The sequence below is a fragment of the Onychostoma macrolepis genome, chromosome 19 (assembly GCF_012432095.1).
Source record: "Onychostoma macrolepis isolate SWU-2019 chromosome 19, ASM1243209v1, whole genome shotgun sequence".
In the NCBI taxonomy this organism is placed as follows: domain Eukaryota; kingdom Metazoa; phylum Chordata; class Actinopteri; order Cypriniformes; family Cyprinidae; genus Onychostoma; species Onychostoma macrolepis.
The window spans coordinates 7,466,931-7,489,797 of record NC_081173.1 but is presented as its reverse complement, the minus strand read 5'-3'; the positions used below and the strand labels follow the sequence as shown (position 1 = coordinate 7,489,797).

The 22,867-nt window shown below is 36.2% G+C and overlaps 1 protein-coding gene across 1 annotated transcript in view; it reads left to right on the top strand.

Moving 5' to 3' along the window:
* pard6gb (par-6 family cell polarity regulator gamma b) overlaps positions 1-22,867 on the top strand; it is a 48,997-nt gene that overhangs the window by 6,234 nt on the left and 19,896 nt on the right. The window contains exon 2 of the mRNA XM_058754273.1: positions 67-289. Within this exon, the coding sequence (XP_058610256.1) occupies positions 67-289 (223 nt within the window). The remainder of the gene's footprint in view (positions 1-66; positions 290-22,867) is intronic.

The following is a 22,867-nucleotide window of genomic DNA, read 5'->3' as shown; positions in this document are numbered from 1 at the left end:
ATATATTAGAAGTTTAATGTAGCACTGTTTTGTAGCAGCATGCTGACTTCTGCGTTTCTTTTGCAGTATGGAGCAGAGTTCCGGAGGTTTTCAGTGGATCGACTAAAACCTGGTAAATTTGAGGAATTCTACAAACTCATCATGACCATCCACCGGATTGCAAACATGGAGGTGATGATTGGATACGCTGACGTTCACGGAGACCTCCTCCCCATCAATAACGACGAGAACTTCAGCAAGGCCGTGTCGACCGCACACCCCCTGCTGCGAATATTTATCCAGAGACAAGGTACGAGCTCTCTCTCACTTCCCACCCACATCCCTTTATTCTCTGTGTCCCAGTTTTTCCTTGCGCTGTTTGTTTTTTCGAGGTGGATGTTCCTGCTTCGCATTGTCTGGTGGCTCGACTTGGATTGCAGGAAGATCTAGTCGAGTAATCAGTCTCAGGGATGCCTTGCATAGTAAAATGGGTTTCAAATTCCCCTGACCCCAATTGAGAATTGGTCAGTTAGGGGTTAAAATCCAGCAGAATGTAGAGTATGAATTTAGCACATACTTGCAGAGCGATGCAGGGAGATTCAGCCCACAATTTCTGTGGTCAGGCGAAAATACAGGGTAAACAGGATCATGTGATGCTTGATTGTATGCTGTGTTCTGAAGCACACGGATACAAACACACAGTCCTAAACGTGGCCCCGTGTGCAGCTATTATGTTGTCAGTGTTTCCCTGGCGTGGGCCAGTACACACTGATGTGTGTGTGGTAGAGCCACTGCGGTCTGAAGATAACTTTCTACAGGAAAGGCTGCTGGTTTTGATGGTAGGGAAGAGAGTGACAGTTCTTTCCTGTGGAGAGACTCAGACTCTTCCTGTAAATCCCAATGCACCCTTAAAGACAAATCAGTATCCTGTTGCTGAACTGTTGAATGTGTGTTAGATACTTTTTCCTTTCAGTATCTGAGAATGTGTGTTCAGTTGCAGTGATAGGCTGATATATTTAGTCTTAATTTTGGGATTGGCTTTGGATATTTGTGTCTCCTTGATTGAATAACAGAATAAGTATTAGTTTTGCCATTGTGCCATTGCAAAATCTTGTAGATAGTTCATGTTTTCTGTGTGTAAAGTCAACATTAATTGCCCCCCATAATTTGACCCATTTCTGAGGTAAACCATATCAGATCTTTTTTTTTTTTTAATGGACCCTTTGGAGTTTGATTGACAGGCGATCTGACAATCATAACGCCAAATCTGCCAATTTGTCCGACAAACCACCCAGACAGGAGATTAAATTAACAGTGGTGGACTTGAACTTGGTATTGGTGTATTGACACACCACAAGATGAAGATACCTTCTCATGTTTATTTTGTGCTATTATAACTAGTAAAGAGAAAGAGATGATCGGTTCATGTGCCGCTTGAACTGAGGCGCTACAGCAATCTATCACAACTAGGGTTGGGTACCGAAACCCGGTACCAATATGGCACCGGTACCTAAGTAACCGGTATGTACTAGAACCGAATCAGAACAGAGATTTCGATGCCTGAGCGATCGATTAAAATATTTTTCCTTTGTTTCTCCGAAACGAACGTAAGAAGCATCATCACCGGCACCGCACGTGAAAAATAATTTCCCGACTGAGAAAATGCACGTGAACTCACGTCGGAAAGCTCAAATAATACTAGTCCAACAAATCTTTGTAGTAGTAACGCAAATGTGCTGTTTTCACATTCCTACTTAAAAGCACAACTCGGGAAATGAGAGCATCCGAGGAGCGCGTGAATGCAGAAATTACACTTGCTCTGACGGCAGCAGGTAGCGTTCCATTAACTAGCTAAGCTAAACATGCTTAAATTAGGGCTGGGCGATATGAGCAAAAATTCATATCTCGGTATCTTTTGGCTGATGTGTTGTATATGGTATATCTCGGTATTTTGTATTTGGATTAAACAAATAAAGTGAATGTAAGCATGTAGGCATATATTATATGCAAAAAGGGTTCAAATCACATTACATTCTAACATTGTAACATTTCAATCTAAAAACAAAAATAATGCTTTTAAAGCAGAAGTTAAATTTACTAAACTAAAAATGAAAATAAAGCACAGACTGAGTAGAAATGGCTGTTTTGATTACCCCATTACTTTACAGTTAGTGCTATCATACAGATACACTTACTTGTAGGTTTAAAATTCTGCATATATCACATTTATTGTTCAACTACAAATATTTCAGCAAAATGTATATTTTAGTCAGAGTTATTGCGCTCCGCCTGTTTGGCGCGTGCTCACAAGCGGCGCTGCTCTAAATGAAGTCTGTGAAGTTTAGCGGAGAATCGCAGCAAAAGCTCACGCACTTCTGACAGCAAAATTGAAATATTTCCATGGCTTTCTAACATTTACAGATGGAGAATATGTAAGTTCACATTACCTGTGAAATGTAAGTATGCATTAAGGGAAAACAGCACGTCTCAAACACATTAAACAGCACGTCTCTGTCAGCGGCACACGCAACCTTTCTGTCAGAGCCGCTTTAAACTGAAACTATAAACTATAGGCTAGTATATCTTACGAGTTTTTTTTAAAGCCCTTCATATAAAGCTTGTCACGTTTAGAACAAATTGTATTATGCACTTTCTCTGCAGCAGTTCAGTCTGTGTCCTCCCTAGATATATTTTCAGCTGCGCTCGTATCAAGCTTGTAAAGAATATATCGCTATATCATGGTAACTCAATATACCGCCCAGCCCTAGCTTAAATTAAAATGCCTAAAACTAAAATGATCTTGTATTCACTTTTTTAAACCTGTTGTCCAACAAAAGAGAACATTATAACCTTTTTAGTCCACAGCAGTTAAATGCTTCCTTTTGTGATCTGATGTAGCTTCTTGTCACAGAACGAGGCAGAAAATATGTTCCATAGTCTACTAATGCATCAATTAGCAATGGATTATAAATATACTTAATTATTATGAAAATACCAGGGATGGCTTGAATAACACAGATAAACTATATATTGTTGTAGTCGAGTGTTTAATTTATTTGTTTTATCATTCAAAACGTTTATATCTTCTGTTTACTCGGTTACAGCAATAGCAATGCCTTTGTCCATATTGGGGATTTCCTGGAGCTTCATGAATTGCATAAATAAAGTGTGTTTATATATACATATACCTGTGTATATATATAACAAGTATCGGTTTAGGCACCGGCACCGTTTTAAAAGTATCGCTTTGGCACCGGTATCGAAAAAAAACCCAAACGATACCCAACCCTAATCACAACACATTAAAGAGCCACAAAACAGTATTTATTGTTTACATTTCATAAAAATTGGCAAAATTTGAAAGCTGAGACTTTTTCATTCCAGACGTAACCTGCTCTGTCCTGTCTGTCGGTGCATTGTCCGTGTCCTCTTTACTCTGCGATGCATTTTTCACTGTGTGAGAACATGATGTGTGGCGTGAAAGCACCGTGGCTTGTCGGATGTAGCAACAGTGACTAAAGGGGGCTGGTCTTTGCGAAGGGTCGATTGGGCATTGATTGATTGATTTTAAAAAGTGGGCACAACAAATCAAAAATACAAACTGGTTGTGTTTGCGAAATCAATTTGCTGTTTGGCGTTTGCTAACATTTGGTAAGTGACATCTCTTAAGAAGTTGTAAAGATCTGGACTTTTTACAAAATCAAGTATATATACATTACTTTTCAGAAATTTTAGGTCTGTAAGATTTTATTTATTTAGAAATGTATACTTTTATTCAGTAAGGATGCATTAAATTGATCAAAAGTTATATTGAAGACATTTACATTAATTAGGGGCCAAGCACTGAATGTTCGTGGCCGTAGGCATCTCTTGTATACTTTAAATTTCTTCTTCTTCTGCTTCATCGACTTCTGCTATTCAGTCTGTGGTAGCCCATAGAACCACATCCGAGAAAGTTATGAAATTTGGTGCACAGATAGAGGACAATCTCAACATTAAATACAGAAAATCTAGAGTCTCTAACTCAAACCCTCTAGCGCCACCAACAGCTCAAATTTGTGCTCATGTTTTTTGCTAATAACATTGCAGAAGGGTAGACTCGTTCTATTTTCCCCTGATTCCTTGGCTCATGCAGAATCAGTTGCACTCTATATTGTCATTTTACGTTACGAAAATTTTTTCCGTCATTTCGAATTTTCTGAACTATCTACTGTTTCAAACTTGTTCTAGACAGTTTGTCTGATTTTTTACCAAAATTAACTTTCATGCTAAATATATATATAATTATTATTATTTTTTTTTGTAAACTGGGCTTCACTGTTCATTTGAGTGTTCAGATCAGTCTGTTCTCAGAGGGACTGCAACCTATAGAAAGCAGGTCACACAGTCTGCTGGTATGGAGCGCATGTCACACAGACAAAAGAGCCACGTGAAAAGAGACAAAACGCAGAGAGAGGCACCTCAGCAGGGTGGGTCATGCTCATCTTTCCACATCCACAGAAAAGAAGCTTCTCTTACTGTGCTTTAAAGGTATGAACCCTGCTCTGCGATATTTGCATACTCCCCATCTCTGCAGTTGCACAACCGTAGTCCAGTAATGCCTGCAAGGAAGACGTAATGCATAGTTAAAACTCCAAGAACAGCCTTCAAGCTGTTTTCATTCTTTGACAGCTTTTGCAGGTATTAAGGTTGCTCACACTTATTATTGTGATTTTTAGTGATCAGATTTACAAAGTAGAATAAGGATTTTGACACCTTGGATCACTACATAAACAGTGATTAGTAGTTTATGTAGAAGGATTTAACATTTAGCCATTCTTGCTTAGGTAAAAAGCTTGGAATGTGGTCAAACCATTCATCCGTGTAAAATTTTACTCCTCTTGACGGCTTGGCTTCCCGTCATGGATTACGTAAGTCGTGTTTTCTTGCGACAGCACAAGCTTTTAAGTGGTCAGCAGGATTTGTATTATTATGCTAATTAGTTTCTTTACTCGTAGCTGTGAGTGCCATTCAGTGCTCATAGTGACCATTGTGAATGTCGAACAATGAGGTGCTTTCTCACGGTTTGGCTATCTTCTAACCTGAGCGTGAGTGAGCCCGTAACAAGCAACACTCGCTGGGCGGTACCGGAGAGTCCCAGCATTCCCGTCACTCGTGGGTTCCTGACATAGACATGGTCACACAGATAGACGGTGAGTCAGTGTGAATGAGAGATTATTCCAAAGCAGGGATACTTAGCTTTAGGAGCCAAGAAAGCCACATCTAAACCGCAGACGGTTAGGACTTCGTTCTATGGATGCATGTGCTTTCCAAAAAAATCAAGGATGTTTAAAGTCTGGTTTATTCTTGATGTTTCCACAGCAGTGCTTGAGCCGACAAATATAACAGACATCTGACCTTTACATCCACTTTTTGGATGGTTGTCAGCATCATTTATAAAAAATTACAAATTTTCACTCAGTATTTGGGGACTAATTGTAATAAATATACATAATTAGATGGAGGTTGATTTTGAAGACCTTTTTCACATTTCCGGGTTTCTGAGCAGCAGAAGTCGTCATAGCTGGGTAAACTTCGGTGAATGGGAGACCACCACAAATATTTTTTTTTGCATTCCCATTTGCTCAAATAGCAAAATAAAAACTCCATGATTTTCATGACTTTCAGAAGAGAGAACGATATCAAATTTACCGTCACTCCTATAGACGCTGTTTTAGAAACACCTTTGCATTAGCATTAATTAGTTTTTTGTAATTTGATGCAAAGATAATATAATATAAAATATAATGTTATATATGTACATACATTTAAAAAAAAAAAAGAAAATATAAAAAAACTTACGATTTACGATGCTGATAGTTCAACAAAAATAGTAAATTCTGCCATTTGTTTACTCACCCTCATGTTGTTCCGACTGATAAGGAGACTGAAGATATTTTTAATGATTTGACTTGGATTTGCCACTTGATTCATATGGATTACTTTTGTGATATCTTTATGAACTTTTGGGAGCATCAGAGTTTTTCTGGAATGGATTTCAGTGGATGGACAGAAATCTCTCAGGTTTCTATCTTCATTTGTGTTTTGAAGACTAATCATGGGTTTGGAACAATGTGAGAGTGAAGAAAATGATGCCAGAATTTTCAGTTTTGGGTGAACTGACCCTTTATTGTTTCTGTTTCCAGTTTCTTTTGACAGTTCTGGTTATTTAATGGTTCCATTAATGGTTCTTTTAGTACTTTTGTGGAAGGAATACTTGAGGAAAAAAGACCATGTCGTTGCCAGATAATGATAAATAAATTTAAAACAGTTGGTAATTGATTTTTAACTATATATGAAATAACAATACTAAACAAAAAATGTGGTAACATTAATTAATTTTTTATGAAATACTACTAACAGAAATGACATTGTCAAATGAAAAACAAGTCAGTAACTAACTACAGCGGCTTTAAAGGGATAGTTCACCCAAAAATGAAAATGACTCCATGATTTACTCACCCTCAAGCCATCCTAGGTGTATATGACTTTCTTCTTTCACACGAATATAATCGGAGTTATATTTAAAAATGTCCTGTCTCTTCCAAGCTTTATAATGGCAGTGAATCGGGATCGAGATTTTGAAAGGCCTTCTGAAGTAAATTGATGCGTTTGTACAGGAAAAATATCCATATTTAACACTTTATAAACCACAATCTCTAGCTTCCACTAACTTTCATACGCACATTCATGAGAGAGTGGCATTCCAGCGGATTTTTTTAAAATATATATATATATATATATATATATATAACTCTGTTTTTGTCTGAAAGAAGAACGCTATATACAGTACACCTAAAATGGCTTGAGGGTGAGTAAATAATGGAGTAATTTTCATTTTTGGGTGAACTATCCCTTTAATTCTTACAAGACTTCAGAAGAACATAATACAGTTAGTTGTATGTGGTGTATAACCAACTATATGTTTGATTTCACTAAAAAAGCACCAGCTGCTAAGAGTCATTCATTCAGGAATCATTTGGACTACACGAGTTGTGCTTTAAGTCCTTTAATCACTAAAAGAACAGAGTCATTTGTTTCTGGAATCAGTCTTCACTGGTTGTGCAAGGCATGTTGCAGTAAATCATTTAAAAATGGAACCGTTCCCATCTCTTTTCTCTCTCTTTAACTTTACTAGGCTACAGAATAAAGGCTGATGGGCCATGTATGTTAAGAACAGCAATGTTCTTAACATGCATGGACAAAACAGTTTCTTTAAACTCCCCCCTGGAGCTCTGAGAACTCACAAACTTTGTATTTCTCTTTTCTTCTTTTCTTTTTCCACTCTCTTTTACTCAGAGAGGTCACCAGTGGAGACTTCCTTTATTTAAATGCACTATAAAGATGAGAGAAAAGCAGCCCAGGCAGTCTGGGTTAATTTCCTTTCTTGAGTTCAGCCAGACATGGACTTGATCTGATGTAGCAGACACTGACTCAGGGCACTCTAATGCTCAGTTAAGACCCAGGAGCAGATCTCACCCCTGCTGAGACAGACACTGGGGACTTCCACTCCAGAGCACTGTGGGAAAACCCACCTGATGTGCACCTGTCCTGACCTGTGTTTGGCCAAAGGCCCAGTAACGCCCCCCAGATCTCTGGGTAATGACTAATGTGGGGTCAGAGGAAATGAATGTGACGGATCCTTGCACATACTCAATGTTGGGGAGGAGAAACTAACTAAATGTAACAATGTTGCTAATCTAACTACATTTTTCAGTAGCGTGGCAGTATCTTGGCTGTTTTCAATATAGCTTAGGATTTAAATGACAATTGAATTTTATTTCATTTTATTTATTTATTTTGTCTACAAGTAACAACACAATACGCTACATTGTTTTTTATTTATTTTTATTTTTTTGTCACTTTGTATTGCATACACAGCCGCTCATTTGAGTGAGCTTATAAAATGCCTGTTATTAAAATGTTTTGCTGGGAAATCCTATTCATTTTGGCAAATCATTAAAGCAATTCATGTAGGCCCTAAATGTTCATTTTAATGAGCTTTGTCCCTGCACAAAGTCCTTGCAACATTTTGTGGTGTAATTTTATGCTACTGCTAAATAGTTTTAACATTTATAATTTTACAAAAGTTTTCTATTTAAAAAAATAATGCTGTTCTTTTGAACTTTATTAATTAAAGAATCCTGAATCCTGAAAAATATGAGGCTGGGACATAAACTGTTTTCACCATTGATGATGATGATGATAATAATAATAATAACTATTTATTGAGCAGCAAATCAGCATATAAGAATGATTTCTGAAGGATCATGTGACACTGAAGACTGGAGCAATGATTCTGAAAATTCAGCTTTGTATCACAAGAATAAATTACATTTTAAAATATATTCAAATAGAAAGCAGTTATTGTAAACGGTAATATTTCACACTATTACAGTTTTTACTGTATTTTTAATAAATAAATCAGCCTTGGTAAACATAAGAGATTCTTTCAAAAATATTAAGTCATACTGACCACAGACTTGTGAATGCTAGGTTTTTTATTATTATTTTTTTTTTTTAATTGAGTTTAATAAGTAAAAAAAAAAAAAAAAATGGCCCCATAAACAGCTTTCGTGTAATTAGCAAATTTTTGTAAGTTACTTCAAGTACATCAACAATTTATTTTAAAAGGAGACACTCTTTTCTCTCCTCTGATTGGAGGATTGTTTTTACTTTGTGTAATAATAATTATATGGAATGGAAATGCGTAAGATGCATGATGCAAGTTTTATTTCCTTATGTAATTCACTCCATCATGTCTTGTGACCATAAAACTCTGCTGTCCCGTTTTGAAGCTTTTGACTTCTGTCGGTTCATCTTTGTCACGCAGCATCTGTCGTCTACAGAATCATTTGAATCAGATTTTTTTTTTCGTTACAGTGAAAATTTAGAGGATAAAAACACAGACACATGTTCTTTGTTTATGCAAGCCCGAATTAGAAAGGAAGTTGATTGAGAACACATGTCCTGTCGGAAGTCTTCATAGCGTGCTAGAGGAGCGTCTACAACTTTATGATCAACGATACATAATCTTATTTTACGTAGACTGAGCATATGAAGACTATGAATGCAGTTCACACTGTTATTGTTTACTTGTGAGTTATTTTTGTGGTCTTTATTTCTGCTGGTCAGTTATAACCATAATTGACCAATCATGCTAACATCTTAGAAAGTTAAAGGTTAAGCTCAATGGCATGCTGTTGACGACCACAGACTGTAATTTTAACTCCAGTCCCTGAGTTTGTAAAAACAAACAAAATGTTTTGTGGAAGTTGTCTAAATCTGTGCTGGGTGGACGGACTTCTGGTTGTGGGTCACAGACGTTATTCCTGTGGGTGGATATTTCTCTATGTAAACAGCTTCTTTCTTTTTTTTCTGGTATGTCTTTGTGCAGGTTATGTGAAACTTACAGGGTTTTCAAGTCATGATGACCGGCGTTGCCAGATTGGATGTAACTTTGCTTGTGTGATGATATGTATGTCTTATGGCTAAACCTTGTGTATATTGCTGTTTCTTGTCTCATAGAATTCTTCTTTGATTTAAAATTGCTGATCATAATGCTCAAATGTCACTCCATGTCTTGACATCACTCATACAACATTGTATTAAAGCCCTCGTAATTTGATACAACTAGTCAGTTTGTTAATGGTTTATTTAAATTAAATTCAGTTCAAGTTTATTTGTAGAGTGCTTTTCACAATGCAAAGCGTTGCAAAGCAGCTTTACAGAAAATTAAAGTTTCTACATTATACTTAGTCACCACTGATAAGTTATTACTATCTCAAGTTGATGTCCATATGGCAGAAATGTACGTATGGTATAAATCAAGCAGTTAGTTAATGTCATGTTTTCCAAATTTGGTAGTTTTGTGTGTTGTCTGAGAGTTGGCATCATCTGAGGTCCTTTGGGGGGGTTGGCATCATCTCTTCTCAGGTGTTCGGTCATCTCAGGTCTTTGTAAGGGATGGATCCAGACTGAAGCTTGTGTAATTCCTAGTTACCTCAGGATGCCAATCCCATGGCAGAAACAGAAGGCAATAGAAAGAAATTAGCGTAGCTGCTGTTCCAACTGAGCAAAAAATTGTGTTCAACCCAAACAAAAGAATGAAAATGTGCATTTTATAAGATATAACTTAAAGTACAAGGTTATGAGATACATTATGTGAATGCTTGGCTAAAGAGATGTGTCTTTAATCTAGATTTAAGATTAAAGTCTGAACCCTGAACATTATCAAGAAGGCTATTCCAGAATTTTGTGAGCCAAATGTGAAAAAAGCTCTACCTCCTTTAGTGGACTTTGCTATCCTAGGAACTAGGGCTGTACAATTAATCGCATTTAGGGACTTAAAAGTAAGTAGTAATATTTTGTAACTGATATGGAACTTAATAGGTAGCCAGTACGGAGAATGTAAAATTGGGGTAATATTTTCTTGACCTGGTAAGGACTCAAGCAGCTGCATTTTGGACTATCTGTAGCTCGTTTATTGAAGATGCAGGACAACCAGCTAGCAGTGCATTACAATAGTCCAGTCTAGAGGTCATGAATGCATGAACTAGCTTCTCTGCATCCGAAACAGGTAGCATGCTCCGTAACTTGGCAATGTTTCTAAGATGGAAGAATGCTGTTTTTGTAACGTGGGAAATATGATTTTCAAAAGACAAGTTGCTGTCTAATATAACACCCACATTTTTGACTGTAGAGGAAGTAACAGTACATCTGTCTAGATGCAAATTGTAATCTACGAGATTCTGTGTACTGTTTTTTTTTTTTTTTTTGTCCAATAAGTAATATATCGGTATTGGTCGTCCGGTCTTTTACATTTTTAACGCACTCTGTTAGCTTAATATTAATATTATTATTGATCTTTTAGAACTTTCATCTGGGGCCCGTTCTTTGTATGTCGCTTGTTACATCTGAGATCATTTGAAAGATTCCAGGGGCCTGTACCATGATGGTAGATGAACAAATGTAGAGTTACAGGATTAGTTTCGAGTTGACAAAATCAAACCTCTCCGATCCGGCTTTGTTGGTACCATGATGCTGATCATCAACTTTCTTTGTTAACTCAGGCTTTGATCCTGAGTTTGTGGAGCATGTGCACATGAATGTGTGACATCAGTGGCTAACAGCCAATCACAAGCCTTGGTTAAAAGTTAAAGATTTTGCTAAAGGTTAAAAGATTGAAAAATATGATTCATTTAAATGCATTTACAATGAAAAAGTACTTGTTCATGAAAGAGGACAAATAAAATAAATTATCTTGCTTTATCAGTGCAGTCACAAGTGAAACTTAAGTTAGTTTATATTGTTGGAAATATACAGCGATAGAGACTTGAACATGTAAGGTCACAGTCATTTTTAAAGCATTATCTATTGATTCTACAACTTATTTATATTATATACAATCTGTATCTATTAACATTCATTTAAAATAAATTATTTATAATAACTGTTAAACTAAAATAGCTTGTGTGTAATGGATTAATAATAATATAAATCATATAATTAAATAAATAATATAAAATAATGTAATTATCATTAAGGCCAGACCAGCTTTTTTTTTTTGTACTAGTGACCTTTAATTTGGAGCAAGATAAACTGGTAGAGTGACTTTTTTTGTGTCAGACATGTGTCAGTTAGCTCACATCTGATTGGTCCAATTTCAGTTTGAGATCTCTAACTCAGAACATAACCTGCCCCGGAGCAGGTTAGCTGTGGAGTGTAAGTTACTATGGCAATGAAGGCAGCTAAAAGCCAAGCTACTTTCATGGTACCTAAAACCCAGAGTTGGCACAAGCTAAACTGAAACTTACCTGGCTAGCCAGCTAATCCAGCTTCATGGTACAGGCCCCAGATCTTCTAATCCTGATAACTGATCTCTGGCTAATTTGGTTCTTCAAACTAATTTGCGTATTAGATTAAAATATCTGGATTCAATTGTCTAAGATTACTGCGCGTTCTCGTGTTCCTTGAAAAGGGCAGATTTATCAATACTCGAAACCACGGTCAGCAATGCAGCGATTGGCTGGCGGCAAGACAGCAACGTAATGACATCATATCATTAAAAAAGACACCTGATGAAAAATTTGACAAATTTCTGGACTTTTATAAGGAAACAGCCAAGCGAACAAAACTACATAAATGTTATAATAGATAAGTGTGTGCACTTAGATGTGCACTGTTTTTAATTTATTTGTAATTTTTTTTTTTTACATGATTCCCGATTATTTATACTCATGATTTCTAGTATTTGTACAGGCTTTACATTTTTATTTCAAGGCTGTAATTAGCAATTCATTTAATTTGATCTTTGAAGCAGATTTCTTATGTGACAGCATTAATTAAAGTGTCTTAGAGATCAAGTTATCTGCATCTCCTGCGCTTCATCAAGCCACTCCCATAATAGCTGTCATCACTCAAATTAATGCACGATTCAGATTAACTGTATAGCATGTGTGTAAGTCTCCAATACAATTATGAAGTAATTATTTCATCACTAATAAATCTTTCAATGAGTAAAACCGGCTGTGTCTATGGTATTATAGACTACACAATATTGTTATTATTTTCAAATTAATTTAGAAATTATTATTATTTTAAATTATTGTCCCTGGACCAGTAGGGTACTCTTATAATAAAGTAGCGGTGGCTGGGACATATTTTAAGTATCAATTCTGCTTAAAAAGATCTAATCCTGTTTACATGAAATTAGCCTGCTCCCGAGCAGGTTTAAGTTTAGGGACCTGTTGCTATGACAGCAACTCCAGGTTGAGCTTTGAAGAACCAAACAATCCAAGATCAAGCGAAATCGTCAACAATCAAATCCAGCTAACAACGTACGAAGAACGGACCCCTGGTCTTGTTGAAATATGTAGTTGAGTATCATCAGCATAACAATGGAAACTAATCCCATATTTTCTAATAATATTACCAAGGGGCAACATGTGTATTGAAAATAGCAGAGGGCCTAGGACTGATCCTTGTGGCACTCCATACTTTACTGGATTTATTTGAGATGATTCCCCGTTTAAATAGACAATGTGATAGCGATCGGAAAGGTAGGATCTAAATCATCTTAAAGTCTGCCCTTGAATAGGCCTACCTGTGTAGTTTTTGGGGAATTTATCCCAAAAATGTAATGCATTTATTATCAAAAACATTGATAATCAGAAGAATGCATAAAGCTTTTAAATTAATCTTTTAATATGTAATCAAATGAACTTTGAACTTTTTTTTTTTTTTTTGCAAGCAAAGCTAAATGAAAGGTTTCATTTTTACACACAAATTGCGATTTTGTGTTTTTTCCTTAAATGTTTTAAACTGTAGTATAATTATTGGTGCTATTAATAATCAATATAATGGGTTAATGTTTATTAATTAATAGAATGAGTTAATAATGAGAATATTGAGTATGCAGTAGATGAAACTGTGGCACTTATTCACATGGAGACACACAGAACATGCAAACTTCATATTTTTGTGCTATAATATTCACAGACACTAGTCCATATTGTGATTTAATTCATTGCACATCCCTACTTTTAATTTAGCTTTTTTTTTTTTATGTGAATTCCATTTTAAGACTGAATTCTATGATTCCATCCTCATCACAAAAGTCATATAGCCTTATGACAGTTGTAACAGTCTGTATGAATAAGGTTATTCAAGTTCACAGTGACATACAGCAGATACATCAGGGCAAAGACTAAATACAGGACAAACATCAACAAACAAGAACGTTTCCTATCTGTGGCTTGTTCCTGCTGTTTTTGGAGACACACAGGCTAAACTAAACTGAGCCTCTCAGACAAACAGAAAGTTAAGATTGAGGTAAATGTAGATAATGGTGTAGGAAATGTGGGCCAAGCTCTTCTAAACAGGGTTTTGTGTCCCACATGTGTGTGTTTACACTGTGTTTCGCTAACACCAACCCAAGATCACCTGAAAAAACTGACTCGTGTGAATGGAGAAACCACATAGTTTCTACATATAGCTTCTAAATTTTGCTACTTTATTTTATATATAGTTTGACATTTCCAATAGCATAAAGTCACTTTCTGACTCCTAAAAATCTCAAACAATGAGCTATTGTGGTATTCTTTCATGCCCAAAAATGAATGGCATTTTGACAGCATGGCAGTGAATTCGTCTGTGCTTGTTAAAGGGGGTAAAAGCGTCTTTCTGTGCATGCACTTGTAAATGTGCCTTTTAATCTATAATGGAATGATCTTCAAAGTCTGCCCGCTAAAACTGCAGGAAATTGCTTTTCAAGGCATTCTCTGGCATTGCTAGTTTTGTGCACTTTTACTGGCTAATTTTAGAAGAGTGGCACTCTTAAGTTTCTTCCACAGAGAATCGAGAGGGGGCAGGGGGGGAAGCTGAAAACAGTCCATGAGGGAGGATTTAGACAGTGAATAGTACAGAGGTGTCAAAGAATCATGGAGCAGTGTTTGAGAGTGGGTTTCTTTGGAATATGAGTCATGGAATATGTTTATGATAATAGTTTTAAAGCATTTGGTCACTCTATGCTGGCATTGTATGGAAAAGAAAAGGAGGTGTGAAATCATTAATCGAAATGGTGACATTTAATTAGCGCTTCTCTGATGGCACGTTTTGGCTGTTTCGTGCACAATGTGGATAAGATACAGCTGTGTGGACGCTAGTGCCAGATTAACAATATCGGTTCCTTGATTTGAATTGATCTTCATTTTGATGAATCAATATCGATTTTTTTTAATTCCAAGACTGATCATTTAGTCTGTTGTTTTCTGCTAATGTGTGAACTTCACTTGATATTTTTTTGTGGCACCTCCCATCCAATTCTATCACCAAATTTGTCTCTCTTTAATGTGTCGTGACGGATCACTGTAGGCGCCTCTGTTCAAGCAGAACATGAACCGATCATCTCATCCTCTTCACTACTGGCTTTAGCATGAAATAATAAACATGTATGAACATCAGAAGTTATGCTGAAAGAGATCGTGCAACTTGTCAAAATCGATCTTGTTTCATGTATGCGCTCAGTGTCAATAAACAGCTTAAAATGTCACGTAATGTTACATTTACCTAGGGTTGCAAAGGGGTGGAAAATTTCCGGAAACTTTCCAAAAATCTCAGGAAGATTCCAAAAAAATCACTGAAAGTTTCCAAAATGTTTGCAACCCTACATTTACCTCCGGAAAACCATTCAGTGTCTAATTGTCCATAAACTGGATATTCAGCTAGGAACAATTACTCTAGAAAGGAGCATTTTGCTATATATTATGCATTATATTACATATTATTTTTACATAACCTGTTGTCTTTATTTAATGTATGTTCATTTAATCTGCCGTGAAAGTTATTACAATCACTTTTTAAATGCATATAGTTCAGCAACACATTTAAATATGAACAATTATATCATTTTGCAATTGATATAAAAATGGCCTTATGTACAACTTAATTTTTGATTTATGTTTATTATTAGATTCATTTAGGGGTTTAGGCCAAAAACAACACTTTAATGTTGGTTTTGGTGTTTTCTTAAATTCTTTTGGTGCGTCGCTACTTAATTTCTTATTTTGTGTTTCATACAAGTAGGGATGCGTCAAATTCTTTTCATGGTATGTTTGCTAACCAATAAATGGCTGATATTAAAATTCTATAAAGTTTTATCTAAATGAATGAATGTGAATCTGAGCATTACCATCATTAGAACATACAGTATGAAATTAGAAATAAATTTTGATATTTGCTAAAGGTTACATTTAACAGTGTTATTAAATTATTTGGGTTTTTTTTAAGATACATTTTAAGTGAATGTTAGATGAAAGTAAAAATAAAATGTAAAAATGAGCATGTACAAAAAAATATACAAAATCTACTCATACAATACATGTAAAAATATCTAATGTTGGCAGAGATCCAATATGGTTATATTAAGAAATTTGATTTCAAGTTTCATATATCTGTAACGAGAAAATATCTCCGTAGCTGTTCAGAGTTTCAGTTTTAAGCTCCGTGTGCAAATCCTCCATGACATTGATGTTCATACAGTCTAAACTCTTCCTCCTCTATCCCTCTTCTAAGTGTGTTATTGTTATTTTTTAAGGAGAGTGACAGGCGACCCACTATAAACTAAACTAATTTTAGTAGTATTTAGATGGTCATCATTTCGCACGCAGGTCTCAAATATCCACCTCGACGTGTTAGTTTTCATGTCTGTATATAATGCATGTGCCTATAAATGAGTTAGTTCTCCTGATGTTTCATAAGTGGATCACTTAAATAGCCATGCTTTCTACAGCGTAAGGGATGTTAAATCCTTCTAGAAGGTTCTGCCGTGTTTTTCTTCTGTTTCTCCGACTGTCTACAGCGGCAGCCAACCGCAGGGAACCGTTTGCACATCTGGCTGGTCGAGGCAGTGGAGCCCAGGGGCTTCTGGGAACTCTGTAATGAGAGAATGCCTGGCCGTCCGCACACACACTGCTCACCCACAGCTGTTTGTTCTCACTGTGCGCCGCCGCCACCACGAGCAGGCCTGAAAATCACCGAACTCGCATCTCAGGAGCAGAAATTAATCTCCCCTCGCTGTGAGATTATATGACATCCATGATTGTTTTGATATGCTGTTTATTTGTGCCAAAAATCTGTGTTGCTCCCTGTGCTGTGACTCTTACATAAGGACAGCAGTGGATTATGCAATTCACGTGCTGCTGGCGAGCGATGTCGCGTTTGCTTGAGTCCCGGGACAGAGGGCCGGTCCTGCTGAGATTATTTTTGGCCTTCGTGGAGCACGAGCAGGACTGTGTGCTGCCTCTTTCATACGGGGGAAAATAAATAATAAAACGCCACTAGAGGTTGAGTTCTTCGTATGCTGGCTGGGTTTAAAGCGTAGGTCACAGTAGCGTGGCTCCACTTCTTTTGTATGCCGCTGTTACTCTGGATAATGCGCTGCTTTTGTCTGCACAGCGGAGTGGAGCCTGAGGCAGTGCCATTAACAGCAACGATTCTCGGAAACATCATACAATAAACGTTATTCAGAGATTGCCTTTATTTTTTTATTTTTTTAAGGGAGACAGCAGCTGTCAGGCCACTCTGTGATACAGCAATATCTGTCTTTCCAGAAAAAGTGACGACCGCTCCACAGCACTGGGGCGTAGCAGTAATTTTAACATCAGGGTCTGACCCCAAGTAAATTTGTTTGGGCCCTGAAAAAAATTGCAAAATAATAGGCCTAGCTATTGTGGAAATTTACCAAGAAAAAATATTCAAGCCAAATTTTTTTTTTTTCCTCGTGTGTGAAGAGAAATGCCTTTTTATTAAACTTGTATTTATTTTATTTAAAAAAATATTTGTTTGTTTTTTATTGATTTATTTATTTATGTATTTAATATAAATTCGAATAGTGCAACTTCTGCGTCACTAGTGGCAATGCACAATAGCAAAAATAATAATGTGATTTTTACAATCAAAGTAACACAATGAAGTAAAGGGGAATCTTTTAATGTTATAAAAGCGCTTACATTAATTTTCTGTTAAATTAAAACTTCTCTTATTTTATCTCAACATTTTTAGTCATTTTAGGCATTATGTTGTTGGATATAACCGCACAGAAAAGTTTTTTTTTTTTTTCGCTGTAACATTCACACTATTTCATATTAGACTAGGTTCACACTGCAGGCTAAAGTGGCCCAGATCCGACTTTTTGACCAAATGTGACCCATATCTGATTTTCTTATGACAGTCTGAACAGCACAAATCCGATTTTTTTCAAATCAGGCCCAGGCCACTTTCATATGTGGTCCTAAATCAGATACATATCTGATGTTTTGCAATGCGACTTCTGTCTGAACAGCCATGTCGCATTTAATTTCTGCGCTGGAGGAAATTGTACTCTCCTTTTTCTTAATATTCTGCTTCTTATCACTTCGTTATTTAGGCTCCGATTGCACATTAACTTAAAAATTGCTAAACACGCGCTAACACGAGCAGCATCCATTTTTATTTCCGCAAACACAGTGCGCTGCATCTGAAGTCACGTCTTCTTCTGCGCATGCGGGTCACTTCAGGGCCGTATACGGTTCACACATGAGACTGATGGCAGTCGCATTTAAATGACAATGTGAATGTGACGGATTTCAGCAAAAAATACGATCTGAGCATTAAGACCTGCAGTGTGAACTAAGCCTTATTCACAGCTTGTGGATATACAATTTCAAAAAAAAAAATAAATAAACAAAATACATTTTATAAAATTAATATAGGTTCTACAAAACCATGAGCTTCAGATCTCTGCTGAACAATAGACTACTTGTTTGTCTGAAAATGTATGATGGGAGTGTTTGAAACTTAAACTTTAATTGCATTACTAAATAAAAAATTAATAATAATAATAATATATATATATATATATATATATATATATATATATATATATATATATATATATATATATATATATATATATATATATATATATATATAATTATTATTATTTTTATTTTATTTAGTAATGCAATTAAAGTTTAAGTTTCAAACACTCCCCATCATACATTTTCAGACAAACAAGTAGTCTATTGTTCAGCAGAGATCTGAAGCTCATGGTTTTGTAGAACCTATATTCATTTTCTGATAAATTAAAACTTATTATTGTGTATTATTTAAGCTGTTCTTGTCATTGTAAAGTTTTAGGCCTTGCGTTGTCATGGCAAGTTGTAAAAGTACATATAGCTACACAGAAAATATTTTTTTCAAACAAAAATGACTTAAACACTGATATTCTTCATGTTATACTGTTGAAACAGTGAATATTTTAACATTCACAAATTGGCCCAATTCACTTCCATTTAAGTGTCTCATTGTAACCAAAATTTTTGATCCATCAGAAATTACAGATTATTGCTATGAATTACTTTTTAATCTGGATCTCCAGACTTTCCTTTGTACTAAGACACAAACATTTCCCAATTGTTCATTTATTGAGCTGTAATGGGCAGAACCTGGCTGATCCTGGTCTCATTTTGTGCTGGTTACCGCTGCTCTGTGTTGTTCTGCCAAGCGTAGCCTACACTGGAGCCACTGGATGACTGCTGTAAAATGTAGTTGATGTTGTGTGGTCCAGCGTGTGTGGTACGTTTAAAGGGTGCTGTAAAAGAAGGCGAGAGGGCAGAGGGTGGAGCGGATGCCGTGTGAGCTCTTTGTGTCACACAGGTGGATTTTAACGGAACCTCTGACACAGGTTTTTCTGCTGGAATTTCTGAACAGGCGCTAACACTGCTGCAGTTTCAGATTCACCTTTGGTGTGTTTTGTCATTTGTTTTTTCGGTTTCCATTCTAAAGAATGCATTTGTTTCTTTTGATTTGTGTTATAAAGGGCCTTTGTTTTTGAAGGTGTTCTGTAAACCATTCAAAATCAAAATGGTATTAAAATAGACTTGTGGCCTGTAATGTCTTTCTGTTTTACCCACAAACCTCAGTGCTCTTATTACATAGGAAACTTTTCCAGCCTTAATGGAATTTACCAAGTTTAATACAGTTTTTATTCATTCCTCATTTTCATAAAAAAAAAAAGAAGCAAAAATCTGGGTTAGGCTGAGGCACATACAGTGGACGTAAATGGGGCTAATTATTATTTATATATATATATATATGAAGTTTATAATGTTGTAAAACCACTTAAATACATTTTTCTGTGAAATTAAAGCTTGTGTATTATTTTATCTGCAAAGTTGTTCTTGCCAATTTTATGGTTATTTTACGGTATTGGGCATTACGTTGTAGGATATAGCTAACCACTGAAATGGTAATTTTTCACAATTAAATGGTTAACACTCATATTATTCACATTTTGTGGTTATACTGTTAAAACAGTGGATATTTTTAACATTCACAAATTGGCACCACTTTTATGCCTAACTGAACTGAAAAAAAGGTACTTTTTTAAAAATTACTTTTTGTGGTAATCAATATTTTGTTACTAGTGCTGTCAATTGTTAAGTTGTTGTTGTTAAGACTTTTTACAGTTGCAATGAAACATTAAAGATCTTTTTTATTTTTGTTTTTGTATTGTGACGTCAGTGTGTAACAGATTATAGAAATAGAAAAAAAAAGTAGGACGAGGAGTTTATTTATCAGTTGTTGATTTTATATTTTACAGAGCCCTTAAGGGGACATGGTGATAGAAAAAAATGAGACGAGAGGAAAAATTATATTTCAAATGCTTGTTTTCTCACAAAAGTATTGTGCTTTCCAAAACTTTGCCTTCACTCGCAAAACGTTTGCATTCTTTCGGAAAAGCATTGCGTTCCGCCGACAAACTTTGTGTTCGCTCGCAAAAGCACAGAAATATAATTTTCCTTTCCAACGTTTCCATAACAGATTCTCACAGGAATGCTTTTGCAAGAGAATTAATTATAATTTCAATATAATTCTGCAGGTGTGGGCTTTGCAGGTTAATGACGTTTTGTTTCAACATTATCAGGTTGAAAAAATATACAAATGAAAACGTATACTCGGATGAATCATTTACAATAAAAAAATAAATAAAAATGAAACGTGCATTTACAAATTAGATGGTGAATATCCGTCATCTCAACTTTCAAAACCAGTTCTAGGTTCCTCAGGATTCATTGCTTTAGGAAGTATTGCTTTTGAATCCCCAGGCTTGCCTGTTACTGTTCACAGTAAGGAACCGTTTTTTGGTAAGTTCAGCCTGCTGAGAACTTGCACTGGCTTCTGAGTGACCTTACTGCACACATTGTTTGAATTCACTTTGATTTGGCATCACTCAACACCACCCTATTGGAGACAAACTGGGTTATACAATACACCTCTCTTGTGCCCACTCCCCAAATCAGAAAGTTACTCTGGAAGAGTGATTCTTGTGTGTTGTCCAATGTCTTGCTTTTCAGCCTGTTGTTGCAGAGAGGAAGGAAGTGGCGTTCACCAGGATTCTGGAGGCTATAGTTGTTTATAGCCTGGAGCAGAAGTTTGTGGCCTCTGGATTCGGCTCAGTGCTGTGCGGTTGGACTGAGATTTGAGGCCTCAGCCCTGTTCAGGGTGTGTGCACCCGGAGAGGTGCATTCTGGGTGACGGTGGTTTAGCCACTCTTCTGAAATCTAACTCGAGGCGCCTGGCTGAGCAAGAGTAGCTGGTTTTTGCAAAGCTTATTCCTGTTCCTCGCTAATTAGGGCTGCTCTCTGGGACAAGACCAGACATGTGGAGCACATGAGCTGTTTATCCTACCACTGCGCCGCTCTTCAAGGGATCTACTCGCTTTGATTCAGAGTTTTAAAGACATGTGTGTGCTTGTTTATCTGGGATTACAACTACGCCATTTGAAAAGCAAATGGGTCAGTTTTAAATCATGCGGACGGAAAAATGTACCTGACGTTTCTCTTAAAACGACACCGTAATCGGAGCCGTCTAACAGCTGTCTGTATAAAGCGACTGTTAGGCGCATGACTAAAATGTTATTTAATTACAGCCACAAAGACGCCATTGTGCCATTTTTTTGATTCTTATCAAGTGAACAACTCCTAATAACACATGTATCATTAGAGATTTTCCTCCACGCTTTCACAAACTTCTCCAAACTGCAGAGAATTTTTAACATTCTCATTTGCAGACAGGCCGTCTGGGCCATTTCAGACTATTTGTGGTAACAAGACGCAGTCGTCCTTTGTCTTTCTCAGTCTCTTCTGTCACAGTGGTCTTTGCCCATATCTTATTTTCTTAGACCCGTTTCTGTGAAAACTATCTTTGGAAAAAACAACTCCTAGCACATTATATTATAATTCAATATTGTGAACTCTTCATGTTTGGTTATTCATTGTCCAGTTTTTAGTCTCTTGTTACAGAAACAACCTATTCTCAATGCCTTATCGTTTTGTCTATTTTATTACTTGCTAGTGTAACTTATTTTTTTTTTACCGTGGTTTATTTACTGTTCAGCTGCAGCTCAATTGGGCCACTCTCCAGTATTTTTGACTAGAACTGAATTTAAAAACAATTGTTCATACACTATATTGCCAAAAGTGTTGGGTCACCCCTTTATAATGAACAGGTTTGACTACTTTAGTCATTTCCATGAGTACAAATCTTAATGTTTAAGCATATAATGATATTCTAGGGAATTGTGTGCTTCTACTTTTAAAGCAACAGTTTGGACAGAATCCTTTTCTATTCTAACATTACAATGCCTCTGTGTATAAGGCAAGGTTCAAAAATAAATGATTGATTGAGTCAGTGTGGAAGAACTTGACTGCTCTGCAGAAAGCCAAGTCCTAATCCAAGCTGAACACCTCTGGTGTGACTTTAAATGCAGATCTTGAGCCAAAAACTCTTTACCAAACACCAATGACTTGTACATACACTACATGGACAAACGTATTGGGACACCCCCTTCTTTAGAACAGAAAAAGGCACTTCCAAAACTGTGGCAACAAAGATGGAAACCTAATTCATGTATTTAAAAATTGTATTTCCATCTCTGTTGCAACAGTTTTGGAAGTGTCTGAAATGACTGCACCTATATGTACAAGTCATTGGTGTTTGGTAAAGAGTTTAAAGTCACACCAGAGGTGTTCAAATCAATCATTTCTTTTTGAACCTTGTCTTATACACAGAGGCATTGTAATGTTAGAATAGAAAAGGGTCCTGTCCAAACTGTTGCTTTAAAATTAGCACACAATTCCCTAGAATATCATTATATGCTTAAACATTAAGATTTGTACTCATGGAAATTACTAAAGTAGTCAAACCTGTTCATTAGAAGGGGGTGACCCAATACTTTTGGCAATATAGTGTATCTTGCAATGTTTTTTTGTTTTTTTTATCAACAGCAACATTATTTTTGTCAACA